Genomic DNA, 18,622 nt, shown 5'->3' with positions numbered 1-18,622 from the left:
GACTAGGTAAATGTTATCAACTAAATTTGATTTAAATTTCATTTTTGTCCCGAAAGGTCAAGTAATGAAAAATGGTAGAGAACTACTGCTCAGATAAACCCCGAAACAGGCCTCGTCTGCATGTGGCTTTTTCCATCTTCCTCCGCAGCCCTCTCCACACTGTCCTGCACTCCAGTTTCTTCACCCAAGTCAGTCCTAAATCAACTGCCCACCTGTCTTCACTCTTAACCAAATTTTGTGGTCCATGTAATCATTTTGGTTAGCTTTCTGTGGTTGTGGTTTTCATTCTGTCTGTCCTCTGATAGATGAGGATAAGAGGCTTGTGCAAGCTTCCTGATGGGAGGGACTGGCTGTAGGGGAAAACTGGGTCTTTCTCTGGTGGGCAGGGCCATGCTCAGTGAATCTTTAATCCAATTTTCTGCTGATGGATTTATTAAAATGCAGAGACTTTATCAACCAAGGTCCATATTGTCAAGGCTATGGTTTTTCCAGTAATCTTGAATGGATGTTAGAGTTGGACCATAAAGAAGGCTGAAGGCCAAAGAATTGAGGCTTTCAAATTTTGGTGCTGGAGAAGACTCTTGAGAGTCCCTTGGACTGCAAGGAGATCAAACCAGTCAATCCTAAAGGAAATCAGTCCTGAATATTCATTGGAAGGACTGATGCTGAAGCTGAAACTCCAATACTCTGGCCACCTGATGAGAACTGACTTATCTGAAAAGACCCTGATGCTGGGAAAGATTGAAGGCAGGAGGAGAAGGGGACAACAGAGGATGAGATGGTTGGATGGCATCACTGACTCAATGAACATGAGTTTGAGCAAGCTCCGGGAGATGGTGAAGGACAGAGAAGCCTGGCATGCTGCAGTCCATGGATGGGGTCACAGAGAGTCAGACATAACTGACTGACTGAATAACAACTAGGCAGTCCTGGTTTATTAATAACTCAAAGTAATATTCCAGTTAAAAAGTATACACTCGACTAAGTGAAAATATCACTGTGTTCTACTTATTTTTGCCCATGAAAAAACTGGAGAACAGACCACTCACAGAACATTCATGGTATCTATCAACATGTTTTGACCTAGCATTCCATTCCTTATGAACTCTTTCTGCACACATCACACTGGCTAATGAGAACAAAAGGCCTCCTCACTGCCTCCAAAGAGAGGCAAGATGACCTTGGTCTGGCTTTTCAGAGCAGCATGAGAGGAGACCAGAGAAGTTGTTCCACAGCTCTCCCGCCTCATCTCTGGTGAGCCCTGTAGTTGTGAGACAACAGAGCTGCCTAAAACTAGCTTGAGGGGCTGGGGAACCCATCCCACCTGGCAGGAAACCTGCAGGGCCAGCCCATCTTTCTGGCTCTCCACCTCACCCACATCTCAAACAGCAGTTGCCTCTTCTACTTTTCCCCAATCTTAACCCCTTATTCCTCATGAGGCATATTTTATTTTTTGAACATATGGCATAATTTTAATTCCCCCTTAAGTTGTATTACTCAGGTCTGACATCCCAGAAAAAAACCTATTCCTCTTATATGATTTCTACTTCTGGTTTGTGAACTAAATGATTACCATGCAACCTCTACTAAACTACCATATGCTTACGTTTCCATCTGTCAGCTGTCTCAGGCCTCAGAGTATTGAGAATTGTTCAAACAGAAGAAGATTCAGGATGGCCCTAAAATGGAACACAGCCAAGAGGGTGTATCTTTTTCCCTCTTCCCTAACAGAGGTTCCAGGGCCTCAACCCTCCATGTCCATGTGGCACAGTTGCCACTCTGTCCAGGCATCTTCCCTTGTGATACAAAACTGGGGTGAAACACCTAGGTTCATCTTCCTTTGCTTCATTTCTCCCAAAGGCTGCATTTCAAAAATCCCTCACATGCTCTGTTTGAGTCTGCCTTCCTTTTTAAGTCTCACTATCTGGTTCATCTTAAAAAATTTCCCCAACAATTTATTCCATAATTTAAATTTTTCTAGTGTCAGAAAAAGCAGACTGAAAGAAATCTGAAAATTCTAGAATTCCTAATATAGCCTCACTCATGGCTATTGAGAGAATCTGGTCACAATGTTTCTCAAAATAGATACTCCAAACACATGGTCTGAAAGTATTCTGTACCTGGGAAAATACCTGGCACTGATCCACAGAACCCAGGACTTCTCAGAGCTTCTCTAAGCCGGTAAAACCCTATAGCCACACATCTTCATTTGTCTCTGACAGGAAAGGTCTGCAGACAGCCAAGGCGGAGCCTGCTGCTGATGCTGCCAAGTTGCTTCTGTCGTGTCGTGTCCACATCTGTGCGACCTCAGAGACAGCAGCCCACCAGGCTGCCCTGTCCCTGGGATTCTCCAGGCAAGAACACCGGAGTGGGTTGCCATTTCCCTCTCCAATGAATGAAAGTGAAAAGTGAAAGTGAAGTCGCTCAGTCATGTCCGACTCCTAGTGACCCCATGGACTACAGCCTACCAGGCTCCTCCGTCCATGGGATTTGCCAGGCAAGAGTACTGGAGCCTAGGTTACACTATTTAAACTAACCGAAACAATAAACAAGGAAAAAGAAGCCACTTAAAGCAATTTTGGACAACTTTAACATGTAGGCACATGTTCACTTTTACAATGACAAGTTCTAGAAGGAATCACATAATGTAACGAACGTTGGGTTCTATTGTATCTAAACTGCTTCAGCTAAATCCTCAGTGAAGAAATCTCCAGCCTTGTTTAGAAAAAGTAGTTAATTTCAAATAAATGGAATTGCCAAATAAAAAATTTCAAAAACAGGAAAAATGCTCAAGCAAACTATGCGTATTTACTAAAAGTAATAAAATATTATAAGAATGCTAAATCATAATTGGTCTTAAAGGTATTTAAAATCATAGCTTTCAATCTTGTGGTTATGTTTGAGCCTATGAGCTTCTTATTTCTGTGATCTTCAAAACATAAAGGGTGTTAAATAAAATTTTAAAGCATCATCTAAATCAGACTTCCTCCCAGATATGATCAAAACAAAGTGTAAAAATTAAAGTTCTCAGTGAAAAGCTTTGAGAATCAGGTATTTTATATTAAGAATACTTAAAATCTCCATCAGAGAAAATTAAATTTAGTATGGTTAAAAATAAAAGGCCAGTAAGTATTCTTGAGAAAAAGAAATCTATTCTGCAGTAAAATATGAAAATTTTAAACACCTTCTTCCTCCTTTCCCACACACCAAAATAAATAGGTAAATAAAACAGTTATAGTTTGGAACAATGTCAGGAGCAAAGTCAGCCTGGGAAAAGCTCAAAGGCTTGGAAGAAGGAGGAGCCTCATTAGAACATAAATGCAGACTAACAGCTCTGCCCATAAGAATTTATAACTAATATGTGTAACAATCAACAAGAATAAAATGACTCAAAAATGATCATCGTTATGGAGGATACAAAGAATATTACAAGCTGTGTTTCCTAAGTAAGTAAAGTCAAGTCACTCAATCTGTCAGACTCTTTGTGACCCGGTGGACTGTAGCCCACCAGGCTCCTCTGTCCCTGGGATTCTCCAGGCAAGAACACTGGAGTGGGTTGCCATTTCCTTCTCCAGGGGATCTTCCCAACCCAGGAATCGAACCCAGGTCTCCTGCATTGCAAACAGACGCTTTCCTCTGAGCCACCAGGGAAAGATCATTTAACTGACAGGGTAAGGGGCAATGCAAGGTTCACTAAAATTTAATGGAAAAAGTAACAATACAGAACATGTTAGGTATTGCAAGGAAGCACATGACTAGTGGCAAACAAGTGGAATGACAGAGGCCATGGGTTAAAAGCTTCAGAGGAGATGGGACGGAAACTCGGTCTCATTATTTTTTTTTTTTTTTTTTAGTTTTTTATTTTTTTAATTTTAAAATCTTTAATTCTTACATGTGTTCCCAAACATGCACCCCCCTCCCACCTCCCTCCCCATAACATCTCTGTGGGTCATCCCCATGCACCAGCCCCAAGCATGCTGTATCCTGCGTCAGGTCTCATTATCTTATGACTGTAGGACATGGACCAGTGAAGGGATGTCACTCCAGATCAGAAACACAAGGTACTGAGGTAGTGATTAACTCCAGGACATAAAAGAGAATTAAAAGTCACAGCTTCAAGAGAGAAAGTAAAACAAATGCAGGAAACTTCTGAGATATAAAAAATGTCATCACTGAATGATAACTGAAAAAAACAAGAATTCACAAGTACTGCATCTTAAACAGGAAATGAAACAGGCAAGAAATAGAAAGATCTGGATACTATTTAAAAGGGCAGTCTGAAGATACAGAAAATTATGAGTGTGTTTCTCTGGAAATAGGAAAAGGTAGTGTCATTACAAGATCCACTATCACAGTCAGCAATACATAACTATACAGTCAAGATCTCCTGAATCATAAAATGTAAGCAATTACTAATACTTACTGCAAAATTCAGACTTCAATTGAAGAAAGTAGGGAAAACCACTAGACCATTCAGGTATGACCTAAATCAAGACCCTTAGGATTATACAGTGGAAGTGACAAATAGATTCAAGGGATTAGATCTGATAGAATGCCTGGAGAACTATGGATGGAGCTTCATGACATTGTACAGGAGACAGGGATCAAGACCATCCATCCCCAAGAAAAAGATATGCAAAAAGGCAAAATGGTTGTCTGAGAAGGCCTTATAAATAGCTGAGAAAAGAAGAGACACTAAAGGCAAAGGAGAAAAGGAAAGATATAAGCATCTGAATGCAGAGTTCCAAAGAATAGCAAGGAGAGTTAAGAAAGCCTTCTTCAGTGATCAGTGCAAAGAAATAGAGGAAAAACAACAGAATGGGAGACATTAGAGATCTCTTCAAGAAAATCGGAGATAGCAAGGAAACATTTCATGCAAAGATGGGCACAATAAAGGACAGAAATGGTATGGACGTAACAGAAGCAGAAGATATTAAGAGGTGGCAAGAATACACAGAAGAATGATACAAAAAAGATCTTCATGACCCAGATAACCACAATGGTGTGATCACCCACCTAGAGCCAGACATCCTGCAATGAGAAGTCTGGGAAGTCAAGTGGGCTTTAGGAAGCATCACTGCAAACAATGCTAGTGAGGTGATGGAATTCCAGTTGAGCTATTTCAAATCCCAAAAGATGATGTTGTGAAAGTGCTGCACTCAATATGCCAGCAAATTTGGAAAACTCAGCAGTGGCCACAGGACTAGAAAAGGTCAGTTTTCATTCCAGTCCCTAAGAAAGGCAATGCCAAAGAATGTTCAAACTACCACACAGTTGCACTCATCTTACATGCTAGCAAAGTAATGCTCAAAATTCTCCAAGCCAGGCTTCAATAGTACATGAACCATGAACTTCCAGATGTTCAAGCTGGATTTAGAAAAGGCAGAGGAACCAGATGTCAAGTTCCCAACATCCATTAGATCATCGAAAAAGTAAGAGAATTCCAGAGAAACATCTACTTCTGCTTTATTGACTATGATGCCAAAGCCTTTAACTGTGTAGATCACAACAACCTGGAAAATTCAAGAGATGGGAATACCAGACCACCTGACCTGCCTCCTGAGAAATCTGTATGCAGGTCAAGAAGCAACAGTTAGAATGGCACATGGAACAATGGACTGTTTCCAGATCAGGAAAGGAGTATGTCAAGGCTGTAGATTGTCACTCTGCTTATCTAACTCATATGCAGAGTACATCATGAGAAATGCTGGGCTGGATGAAGCACAAGCTGGAATCAAGATTTCCGGGAGAAATGTCAATAACCTCAGATATGCAGATGGCACCACCCTTATTGCAGAAAGCAAAGAACTAAAGAGCCTCTTGATGAAAGTGAAAGAGGAGAGTGAAAAAGTTGGCTTAAAACTCAACATTCAAAAAACTAAGATCATGGCATCTGGTCCCATCACTTCATGGGAAATTGATGGGGAAACAGTGGAAACAGTGAGAGATTTTATTTTGGGGGGCTCCAAAATCACTGCAGATGGTGACTGCAGCCATGAAATTTAAAGACACTTGCTCCTTGGAAGAAAAGCTATGACCGACCTAGACAGCATATTAAAAAGCAGAGACATTACTTTGCCGACAAAGGTGCATCCAGTCAAAGCTATGGTTTTTCCAGTAGTCCTGTATGGATGTAAGTGTTGAACTATAAAGAAAGCTGAGCACCGAAGCATTGATGCTTTTGAACTATGGTGTTGGAAAAGACTCTTGAGAGGGACTCTTGAGAGTCCCTTGGACTGCAAGGAGAACCAACCAGTCCATCCTAAAGGAAATCAATCCTGAATATTCATTAGAAGGACTGATGCTGAAGCTGAGACTCCAGTACTTTGGTTACCTGATGAGAACTGACTCATTGGAAAAGACCCTGATGCTGGGAAAGACTGAAGTTGGGAGGAAAAGGGGACAACAGAGGATGAGATGGTTAGATGGCATCGCCGACTTGATGGACATGAGTTTGAGCAAGGTCTGGGAGTTGGTGATGGACAAGAAAGCCTGCCATGCTGCAGTCCATGGGGTCACAAAGAGTCGAACAGGACTGTGCGACTGAACTGACTAATAGAGGACATGCTGGAGATCATGCCAGACACAGTCTGGCCAAAGTGTATCTCATCATCACTAGCTGTGACTCCTTGAGTAGCCACTAAACCTCCCTGAATCTTAATGCAGTTTTAAAAGGCTACTTTCCATTTATAGTTATTACAAAATATTGGCTATACTCCCTGTGTTGTACAATATATCTTTGAGTCTTAACGTCCTCATCTATGAAAAAAAAATGGTCTGAAAACCTGAAGAGTTTCAAGTGAGTTTTAAAACAGAAATCTTAAAAAATAAAGGTGGAATGAAAATGAAAATAAAACATACCAAAATCTGTGGGACACAGCCAAAGCCCAGCTGAAAGGGAAATTCATTAATACCTTATGTATATATTAGAAAGGAGGAAAAGTCTCAAGTCAATGATCTAAGGTCTCAAGAACTTAGAAAAAGAAGAGCAAACTAAACCAAAAGCAAGCAAAGGAAAGAAAAAGATCAGTTTTTTGAAAATAGAAAAATAACAGAAAAAACCCGATGAAACAGAAATAGTTCTTTGAAAAGGTCAGTCTTATCTAGCAAGACTAACAAAGATAGGCAGAAGATGAAAATTTTACCAGTATCAGGAATGAAATAGGGATTATCACTGTAGACCCTAAAGAAAGCAAAAGGAGATCAAGAGAATATTATGAACATGTCTATACACATAAATTTAACAATTTGGAAGGAAATGGATCGCAAAACCACATACCATCACAACTCACCCAGTGTGAAATAACATGAACACACAGGTAACTATTAAGGAATTTAAATTTGTAAGTTTAAAACTCCCCAAAAAGACATCTCCAGGCCTTGATGGTTTTGCAGAAGAATCCTACCAAACATTTAAAGAAGAATACCAATTTTACATAATCTCTTCCAGAAAACAGAAGAGATGGGGACACTTCCCAGTTTCTTTTCTGAAACTAGTATTACTCTGACATAAAACTGAAGAGAGTACAAAAAAACCTGCAGACAAATATCCCTCTTGAACTTAATAAATAGTATCTACAAAAGAACAGCAGCAGCCTGCTGCTCTGATGATGGACTGAATTCTTTCCCGCCAACATCACAGTAAGGCAAGAATGTCTGCTGTCACCACACTTATTCAAATATGGCAGAAAAGAAAAGGTATACAGATTGGAAAGAAAGAAAGAAAACTGTCTCTGTGTTGAGATGACATAATTTTTATGCACACAATAATTTACTCCAAGGAATTTACTCCTAGAATAAATTAATTCGGCAAGGTCAAAGGACTCAAGATAAATATACACATCTCAATTGTATTTCTGTGTTAAAACAATATGAGGACAATGAAAATATGGTATCATTTGTAACTGATAAAAAATGAAATGTAAATCGAACAAAACAAATGCAGGACTTGTGTACTGAAAACTATATAATTCTGATGAAAGAAATCTGAGAAAATATAAAGAAATGGACAGAAACACCATGTCCATTATTTGGAAGACTCAACATAGGTAGAAATAACAATTTTCTTTAATTTAATTTTAGACTTAATGTAATATCTATCAAAACCCCAGAAAAATTCTTTGTACATAGACACGACTATTCTAAAATTTATAAGAAAGATATAGAAACTAGAATAGCCAAAAATTTTTGAAATTTGAGAATAAAGTGAGAGTAATCAGTCTACTCTATTTCAAGATTTACTTATATAGTTATAGGACTCAAGACTGCATATTAACAGAGACCCCAGAAAAAGATCCGCACAACATGCTCAACTAGTTATCGACAAAAAGTGCAAAAGCAATTCAATAGAATATGATAGCCTTTTCAACGTATGTTGGAGCATCCATTAGTCAAAAATGACCCTTGACCTAAGTCTTACACCTTATACAAAAACTAACAAAACGGGTCATGGGTTTAAAATTGAAACTAACTACAAGACTCTTAGGAAAAAAATAAGAGAAAACCTTTGGTATTCTGAGTTAGGCAAAGGATTCTTAGACTTGACAAAAAAGTACAATCCATAAGAGAAAAAGGTGGTAAAATGGGTTTTATCAAAACTAAATATGTTTGCTTTGCATGGTATCTAGAATACATATTTTAAAAACTTCTAAAATCAGCAGTAAAAAAAGAAAATACAGTTAGAAAATGGGCATAAAAAATGAAATTCAATGAAGAAAATATACAGATGGCAAACAAGCACATGAAAAGATGTTTAGCATCACTAGCCATTAGAAAAGTGCAAGTTAAAACCACAATATATAATTACATACCTATCAGAATGTCTTAAAAAAAAACCAGGAACCCCAAGTGCTGGTGAGGATGTGGAGAAACTAATCTCACATACACTGGTGGTGGAAATGGAAAATGCAGAAACTGGGAAACAGTTTAGCAGTTTCTTAATGAAACTAGTAACTGCCATGTGAATTCCAGAAGACATTTTCCTTATGTTATGTGTTAACATACAGAAATGTTTTATAGCAGCTTTATAATAGCTCAACAATGGAAACAATGTAGGTGTCCTTCAAAGTGTGTTACATCCATACCATGTAATATTACTCAGCAATTAAAAAGGAGCAAACTAATACTTGGAACAACCTGAATGAATCTCCAGAGAATGCTACTGAAGGAAAAACATCCAATCCCAAAAGGTTATATTCTAGGTGATTCCATTATATAACAGACTTGAAAAATTACAGAAATAACAGATTATAGTAGTTAGGGGTTAAAGAGGAGGTGGAGTGGAAATGAAGTGGGTGTGGCTACAAAAGGACAAGGGAAGGGTCCTGTGGTGGGGGCAAGTTCTGTCTCCACAGAATCAGTGTCCATGTGCTGGTAGTGGCCTTTCCTATGATTTTGTAACATTTTACTATTAAAGAAGAGTGCGGACTCATTGGAAAAGACCCCGATGCTGGGAAAGATTGAAGGCAAAAGAAGGGGGCAGCAGAGGATGAGATGGTAAGATAGCATCAAATTCAATGGACGTGAATTTGAGCAAACTCCAGAAGATGTTGAAGGACAGGGAAGCCTGGTGCACTGCAGTCCGTGGGGTCACAAAGAATTGGACACGACTTAGCGACTGAACAACAACTATTAATGAAAATTGTGCAAAGTTACTGGGGAATTCTGTTTTTTCTCACAATTGCACACGAATTTACAGTTAACTCAAAAAGTTTAATTAAAGGTAACATTACTGCAAAATAAGCACAGCAACGGACAAGAAATCCTATGTTTAATTCTGAAGATTAAACTTCACTCGGAAACAAAGACGTGCACACAAACACAACAAATGTAACAAGGCAGGTCAGAGAGGAAAGCCGAGATTTCTCTAAAAACAAAACAGAGAAGAAAGAGACCTGGCTGAATCAGAAGAAAGACCCTCCTCCAGGCTCTGTCAAACTGGCTGCGTGATTCTGGACCCATCACCTACCCTCCCAGGTTCCTACCAGCTTAACTTCTAGAGACTGCTCAGGCCAGCAAGTCTCACTTTTTGGTCTCAGGTCCCAGAAGAGCTTTTGTTTACGTGGATTACAATCGCTGGTATGAATAGTATCAGAAGTTAAATTGTTCAAAAGACAAGTGGTCCTTCCACACGGCGTAGCGTCGGGAAAACTCCAGGGACACAAGAGAATGAGTGAAAAGGGCAAGGAACAGCTTGGTGTGGCCGAGAACACCTCTGTGGCCCTCCCATGGCTTACTCTGAAATGAGACCAGTAGAGGAGGGACAGAAAACGGAAAACATCAGTCGCATCCGTTCTTTTAACGGACAAGGGCTCCAAGGCGGGGAAAAAAGGCTCCAATCCAAAAGATGTCCACGCTGGGTAAGGTGGGAGGCTTGTGGAGGCCTGGGAGGCCGAGTCCAGTGGGGCGCCCGCCACCAGTCCCGCTCCCGCGCGTTTGGGACCGTTACACAAACCGCCCGCTTCCCACTCCACTCTGGGGAGACTGGAAGCCGGGAGGCGCCGCCCGAGGGAGCGGGCGGGAATCGCGGGCCCAGCCGGGAGGGCGGGGGTCCCTGGCCGAGGGCGTAGGGCTGGCGGACTCACCAGGTGCCGCGCCACCTCGGAGGCCATGGTCCGGGCGACTGGGCGGGCGAGGGGCCAGCAAGGCGGCGGCGGGCGGCCGAGCCGCGCGTCCAGCAGCGGAGGGCGGGATGGAGCGGGGCGGGATGGAGCGGGGCGGGGCGGGGGCACAGGAGGGAGGAGCGGAGGGGAGGGGTCCCCCGGCCTCAGTGACGTGAGGGGCTGAGCGGGATGGCGCGGGGGGCGGGGCGGGTCTGGTCGGGAGGGGAGGAGAGCTGAAGGGAGGGGTCCTGTGGCCTCAGTGATGTGGGGGGCTGAGCGGGATGGCACGGGGAGCAGGAGTCCAGGAGGGAGAGTGGAGGGGTCCAGCAGCCTCCACTGAGCTGGGGGCCCCTGGGCGGGCTGCGAGTCAGGGCTCCCAGACACGTCCTCGAATTGGGTCTGTCACAAGAGTGCCCAGATGTTTTAGAGCAGCGGTCTCGAACCTTTTTGGCACCAGGGACCCTTTCATGGAAGATATTTTCACAGATGGGGGAGGGGGAAAATGGTTTCGGAATAATTTATGCACACAAATATACACACATATTTATTGTACACTTTCTATTATTATTATATCAGTTCCACTTAAGATCATCAGGCACTAGATCCTAGAGGTTGGGGACCCCTATTTTAGAGGATGACCAGTCAGTGCCTGGGAGAGGATGGAGCACAATTGCTAAGTTAGAAAAAGAGGCGGGGAAGAGCGGCCATGGCTCCTCAGACCTTTGGGCGGGGCTGAAGCACTGATTGCAGCTAGTACGGGGCCGGAAGTGGGCGTGTCAGGGCGTGTCCTCTGGAGGGAGTGGCCATTGTGGCCAGTGCAGGGGCCGGAAGTGGGTGGGGCCAGACGTGTCCAAGGGAAGGCACTGAATGCAGCCGGTTCGAGGACCCAAAAGAGGTGGGGCGGAGTAGGGCGGGGACCGCGGGAGCGGGGAGGCCGCCTCCGGGGAGGCCGGAAGTGGGTGGGTCCCCCCGACGGGGGCGTGTCCGCGGGTGAGGCAGGGGGGCGGTGGCTGTTAGTCCCGCGGCTGCGGCGCGCTAGGAACTTGAGGAGCTCCCGCCGCGTAGGTCCGGAGTCAACCAGGTACGCTATCGAGATGGAGGGACCCGCCGAGTGCAGGGCTCAGGATCGGCAGGCCGAGCTGGAACAGCCGGTTGGGGGCGCCCTGGGCGGGTCGCCCGAACAGCGCGCCAGTGTCCGCGGCCGCCCCAAGGAGCCAGAGGACGCTGCGGGAGACCGCGCGGACCTCTTCGACCCTGTGGAAGGCACCCCGAGCGCGTCGCTCGGAAGGCGACCCCGCGGTGGTCCGGTGGGGGAAGGTGCGCGGCCCGAAGCGCTGGGCGATGCGCCCCCCACGCCGCGGCCGGGCCGCACCGCGCCCCGGGACCCAGCTGCAGGCGGCTCCCCTCAGCTGCGGCGCGGCCCCGGGGGCGCGGACGGCGCGGCGGCCGAGGAGGAGGGCGCGGGCTCGCTGACGCTGGACCCGCTGGAACACGCGTGGATGCTGTCAGCCGCCGACGGCCGCTGGGACAGCCTGGAGGGGCTGCTGGCCTGTGAGCCTGGGCTGCTGGCCAAGCGCGACTTCATCACCGGTTTTACCTGCCTGCATTGGGCAGCCAAGCACGGCCGGCAGGAGCTGCTGGCCCTGCTGGTACGCTTCGCGGGCCAGCACCGGCTGCCGGTGAACATCAACGCGCGCACGAGCGGCGGCTACACCGCGCTGCATCTGGCGGCCATGCACGGGCACGTGGAGGTGGTGAAGCTGCTGGTCGGGGCCTACGACGCGGATGTGGACGTTCGCGATTACAGCGGCAGGAAGGCCTCGCAGTATCTGAGCCCGAGCACTGCCGAGGAGATCCGGACGCTGGTGGGCGCCCTGGACGAGGACGAAGGCGAGAGTGCGGCGAGCAGCGGGGGAGGGCGCTGGAGGCTCTCGAGGGTGCTGCCCTCGCACCTCATCTCTGGCAGGCTCTCCCACGCTCTGGAGGACAGCGGGGACCATCACCACCACCTGGCCGAGGGGTTGACTGCGGGCAAAGCGAAGGAGCCGAATCGCAAAGCCTCAGGCAGCTCTAGTGGCCGGATGAAACCCAGACTCAACAAAATCCGCTTCCGAACCCAGATCATCCACACCACACCGTCTTTCAGAGACCCAGAGCAGCCTCTGGAGGAGGGGGAGGACGAGGAAGAGGACCGATCTCTTAAAGGCCACTCGTCCTCTTTCAAGTTGAGACCCAAGTCCAATGTATTTGGGTAAAAATCATTTCTTTTAGAAAGTTCTGAGATTTGTTTGTCGTCAGGAATAGGATACTAGGTGTAGACAAGCAAGTGAGACCAGAAAAGACGCTGAAGGCTACGTTCTTAATCCGAGGGGTCTCCCCAGCAATGTGGCTGCCGTGGCTTTCCAAGTGATTCCTCCAACCTTGACCTCGGCCCCCTGTCCCCTGTAGCCTCTCTGCCCTGGAGTCGCTGTTTTGAAGACCTAGTAATGTATCTAAATCCGGTGCAGAGTTAATGATCGCAGGTTCCTTTGATTTAAACATTGCCGGATGCCATGCAAAGTAAGGAATATTGCACTTTACAGTATCTTTTTAAAAGTGGTTACTCTTCCAAGAGCTTCCCTTTGTGGCTCAGCTGGTAAAGAATCCACCTGCAATGCAGAAGACCAGGGTTCGATCCCTGGATTGGACAAATCCCCCTGGAGAAGGGAAAGGCTACCCACTCCAGTATTCTGGCCTGGAGAATTCCGTGGACGGTATAGTCCATGGGGTCCCGAAGAGTCGGACACGTATGAGCGACTCTCACTTTCACTTTACACTCTTCCAAGAGCAGCAAGACATGCAAGTAGTAATAAACTGGTAGTATTTGTAAGTGTAAACAAAACTACACACCGCCGTCTGTTTTTACTAATTTCATTTGCTTTAAGATACTACTGATGGCCAGGTCAGAGTTTACATGCACAAATACTAATTAAGGAATAATGTGAATACAATTGGGAACTCTGTTGGTACCCTACTTGTAAGTTGTGTTCAACTCTTCAAAAGCTGTTTCAGCTTTAACTACTGAACTGAAGATATGGGCAACGTTCACTTTTGAGTTAATCTGTTGGGTGGTTTCCTCTTAACTATCTCTAATACCCCTGCACTCAGTATTAAGGTACATTATTAATAACTAAAGGGCTTTCCTGATAGCTCAGTTGGTAAAACATCCACCTGCAATGAGGAAGCCCCAGTTTGGTTCCTGGTTGGGGAAGATTCTCTGGAGAAGGGATAGGTTACCCCCTCCAGTATTCTTGGGCTTCCGTTATGGCTCAACTGTTGAAGAATCCACCTGCAATGCCAGAGACCTGGGTTTGATCCCTGGGTTGGAAAGATCCCCTGGAGAAGGGAAAGGCTACCCCACTCCAGTATTCTGGCCTGGAGAATTCTGTGGACTGTATAATCCATGGGGTCTCAAAGAGTCAGTCAGACTGGACTGAGCAACTTTCACTTTAGTAACTACACAAGTTTTTAAGAAAACAATTGTAACAACTTATGGTACTTCTAGGAAAATAATTGCCTCTGGTTCTTATTCTCACAAACTTGTTTTGCTCTTGTAAAAGTCTGAATTTTTTGGAGTTTTTGTTCCAGGGCTTATACAACCATTGGCTCTACTTGATATGACCCTCTTTGTGCTTAGAGTTGAATTGCCTACAGAAGCTGTTTTCTGGTTTAGGTGATGAGCAAAAATTGATGTAAATATTAGCTGATGCTTCTATGAAGTAATTATTAAATCAACTTAATGATTCTCACATAAGGTACACTTTGTTTTCTAATGAAATACATTCATAATCTCAATACTTTGTAGCAGTGTTTTGCAAATGTTTAAAATACTAAATCTTTTTAGTTTTCATGTTTCTTTGAGTCTATTAGAGACATAGAGTGAAGGTATTGGGAAGCTGGCTAGTAAATCTACCCAGTTAAAAATAGCACTTTATAAAAAAGGGAAAGATAATAGATGGGACATTTGCTATATTTAAATGCTGCTGGCTATTGAATCCTTTTATATATAAGTGAAAAATATCAGTCGTTGCAATTAAAGACTTAAGTGTACTTAATTACATTTCATTCAAATATGCTAGGGTGAATGTCTTTACAATTACTGTTCAATTTAATTTAGAAACATATTAAATTCACTTGTAACAGGATTCAAAGCAATTTGAGAGATATCTAATTCCAAAAACTCCTTCTCCCTTGGTCTTTTCTTTGTAAGAAGAAAAAGACAGTTCCTGAAACATGCATTTTGCAGCCTACGGAGATGACGGAGGGAGTTCATAGCTTGCAGAATGAATGAACCAATACACGAATTGCACACAACTGCAGTGTTTAGAGAGTTCTTAGATCTTTAATTTCCCAAATTGTAGAAATTTGTAACAAATTGGTCACACCTCTCTAGATAGTAGTTGAATTTGTTTAAAGGCTAATGAAAAGTATTCACATAAAACAAAGTATTGTCCATTCATGTGCCTTTAGTTTTGTTTTAGGATTACGGAAGTGGGCTATGGACATTTGAGAAGCATTGTTATCCATACATTTAGGTGAAAAACAATCTACTTTTGTATAAATTAAAAATAGGGTCCTATCTAGTACAAGATAAGTTGTAATTTGTCACCAAGTCTTAGGTTTACAGACGTGTGAAGCTGAAGTGAGCCATAAAAACACTGCAGAACCAGCTCTACGTTCTCCTGAACAGTGTTAATACCTAAATGTGTATGGTTGGTTTAGTCACTCAGGCATGTCTGACTGTTACAACCCCATGGACTGTTGCCCGCCAGGCTCCTCTGTCCGTGGAATTTTCCAGGCAAGAGTTCTGGAGTGGGTTGTTGTTAGTACCTAATTGCAGAAAATCTATAATTTGCTAGATCTTTAGAAACTGAATCAATGCCTAACTTGCTTTTCACTTTAAAGATTTTAACTTGTTTGAAAAATCATTCCTGGGGGAACAATTTCTAGCATTCCTTGTCATGAGGTACTTGTGTGCAGTAAGTACAGCATTTTCAGCTGCTTAACTCTGTTCCTCTTTTTTTTTTTTTAATTTCCAAATTGAGATTATGAAAAGCAAGTGATTTATATAGTTTGGTATTTGTGGAGTTATGCCTACCATTAATGGAAATATGTATGTCAGTAACTCAGAGGTTGTTGAGATGAAACTGGTTAGGAAATCCAGGTATGTCCATGTGCTTCTTCCAGTTGCAGTGGAGACTAATGAGTCTGTCACAGCCCCCTTTACTGTTGTGGTGTATAAAGTGCAGCTGGCTTATCCAACCTGAACATATGGTGCTATTTTATTCATGTCTGAAATCTTGGCATCCAGAAGGACTTGTCTCTTATTTTTCAAATAAATGAAACTTTGGGAGTTCAGAAAGTAAAATCTATGAAGTTTGTTTTGTCAGAATAAAAGATTCACACTAGATTTTCCCTCTGAATTGTCTAAATCGCAGTAGTCTTTTATCTTTTATAATTTTATGGTGTTTTACATTTCATACAGTGCTTGTTTAAGTTTCCATCTGTTCTTTTTCTGTCCCTTAAGTCACAGCCCATATATCCCTAATTACAGGTGAGGGGATGAAAGTTGGTGCTGTTCAGCACAAAGCAATGGCAAGAGGACCTTAAGACTCAGCGCTCTTCCACAGCATTTATCTTTTCTGCACTTTGAATTGCTAAGTTTTGGCCAAAGTGCTCTCGTTGGGCATGAGTGGTGGAGGATTCAGCTAGAGGAGAGGGTCATACCTTTACCTTAAAAAATGCAAACAAAGGGACCAACAGGGATTAGTTTCTAAAACATAACGTATGGCTCATGCAGCTCAATATATATGTGTGTGTATATATATATACACACACACACACACATATATATAAAACAATAAAAAATGGATGGAAGACATACAGATGGCCAAAAAGCATATGAAAAGATGCTCACTGTCACTAATTATTAGAGAAATGTAAATCAAAACCACAATGAGGTGTCACCTCACACCAGTCAGAATGGCCATCATTAAAAAATCCACAAGCAAATACTGGAAAGTGTGTGAAGAAAAGGAAGCCCTCCTACACTGCTGGTGGCAGTGTAACTTACAGCCAGGATGGAGGTTCCATAAAAAACTTAAAAATAGAGCTACCATATGATCCTACAATCCCACCACTGGGCACATATCCAGAGAAGAACATGGTTTGAAAGGATAATGTACTCCAGTGTTCATAGCAGCACTGTTTACAATAGCCAGGACATGGAAGCAACATAAATGTCCATCGGCAGAGGAATGGATAAAGGAGATATGGTATATATATGCAATGGGATATTACTCAGCCATTGAAGGAGTGAAATAACGCCATTTGCAGCAACATGGTTGGACCTGGAGATTATCATACTGAATGAAGTAATTCAGAGAAAGATAAATATATGCTGTTAGTTGTATGTGGAATCTTAAAAGTGGTACAGATGGACCTGTTTACAAAACAGACACAGATGTAGAAAACAAATTTATGGTTACCAAAGGGGGAAAGGGGAAGAATAAATTGGGAGATTGGGATTGACATAAACACACTACTATATATAAAACAGATAATAAGAACCTATTCTATAGCACAGGGAACTCTGCTCAATGCTCTGCAGTGGCCCATATGGGGAAAGAATCTAAAATACGGGATACATGTGTATGTATAGCTGAATCACTTTGGGGTACACGTGAAACTAACACAACATTGTAAATCAATTATACTCAAAAATTAATTAAAAAAAAAAAACTATGACTCTTGCACAAACCAGCTACCATAAACCCTTCATACCCAGACAGAAGCTTAAGAAAGAACGGAATTCCTTTCTCCATTCTCTTCAATATCCATCAAGCATTGGAGATTAATTAATTAATTTCCTCATCAAGGTTGCCTTGATCTTTGTTTTGAGGAAGTTCAGCAGATACAAAGTGTCGTGAATCCTTGCTGTCAACTTGCTCATACCTCCCTGTAGGAAGATCCTGCTACCACTGCTGCTGGAACTTAGTGTTGCTGATGTTTTGTGACAACGTATAAAACAAGGTTTCTATTTCTAGAATAACTTCTTTCCTTAGAAGTGTGTATCTTAAAAGGGCTCATTGATGAGTTCCTGTGAATATATCTGTAATTTTTCCTAATGAAAGATATTTTTTATTTCGCTAAATACATGGTATTTAGTTTAATTAATATTTTGTTTCTTTTAAATTAATCCTGAAAGTACTCTGGGAATTTGCTGCAAACCATTGTTCCTTCAGTGATGAGTCACATAGTTACAATTTGAGGGCTAGAAAGTGACCCTTTGTGAACCTGTTTTTCAAGATATGGCAGCAGTTGTTTGCATCATTATCGGATTTTCTTCCTGTGAAGAATATTGTTTTCACGTAACCAAACTTTTTTCTCCTTAATCTTTTCTTTAAATGTCAGTTTTGTCCCTGGAAGGGGTTTCCCCATTCAGTTTATAATAAAGTGTCCACTTTTCCATATTTATGCTTCCCGCGGTGGCTCAGAGGATAAAAAATCTGCCTGCAATGCAGGAGACCTGGGTTTGATCTCTGGGTGGGGAAGATCTCCTGGAGAAGGAAATGGCAACTCATTCCAATATACTTGCCTGGAAAATTCCATGGACAGAGGAACCTGGTGAACTACGTCCGTGGGATCGCAAAGAGTCGGGCACGACTGAGCAACTAACCCCTTTACCATATTTATTGGAGAATGTGTGACAGGTGCCCCCACTGGCATGAGGCCTGACATATTGAAGGTACACAACATGTGTTTTGTTTTAATGGAAACGCTAAGGAAATTTTTCATAATGTTGCATTACATGGATAATTTCAATAATATGCTTTCATTCCAATTGAATAAAGGTAAGAATTTTTCCTACAACGTGACTCCACAGCCAGCCAACCACTCCATCTGTTGCCCAGCCCAAAGAACAACCTATTTCAATCCTGGAGGTGGAATCGGCTTTATTAGGATTTTACTTTGTAAGCAAT

At 42.9% G+C, this 18,622-nt stretch overlaps 2 protein-coding genes across 3 annotated transcripts in view; one reads left to right on the top strand and one right to left on the bottom strand.

The window, feature by feature from the left end:
• SEPT10 (septin 10) overlaps positions 1 to 10,693 on the bottom strand; it is a 51,552-nt gene extending 40,859 nt beyond the window's left edge. For both annotated transcript variants that reach the window (XM_018055295.1, XM_018055294.1), the window contains exon 1: positions 10,584 to 10,693. In XM_018055295.1, coding sequence (XP_017910784.1) covers positions 10,584 to 10,610 — 27 coding nt within the window. In that variant the 5' untranslated portion in view covers positions 10,611 to 10,693. The remainder of the gene's footprint in view (positions 1 to 10,583) is intronic.
• Positions 11,600 to 16,050, top strand: SOWAHC (sosondowah ankyrin repeat domain family member C). The gene has a single exon (XM_018055293.1). It carries the CDS (start codon positions 11,696 to 11,698, stop codon positions 12,854 to 12,856), a length of 1,161 nt encoding a protein of 386 aa, XP_017910782.1. The 5' UTR covers positions 11,600 to 11,695; the 3' UTR covers positions 12,857 to 16,050.

Source organism: Capra hircus, chromosome 11 (assembly GCF_001704415.2).
Source record: "Capra hircus breed San Clemente chromosome 11, ASM170441v1, whole genome shotgun sequence".
Taxonomy (NCBI): Eukaryota; Metazoa; Chordata; class Mammalia; order Artiodactyla; family Bovidae; genus Capra; species Capra hircus.
This window is presented reverse-complemented; position numbering and strand designations above follow the sequence as displayed.

What these genes read in the sequence shown, in the direction of transcription:
- SOWAHC (XM_018055293.1), top strand. Translation starts at nt 11,696, where the DNA reads ATGGAGGGACCCGCCGAGTGCAGGGCTCAGGATCGGCAGGCCGAGCTG.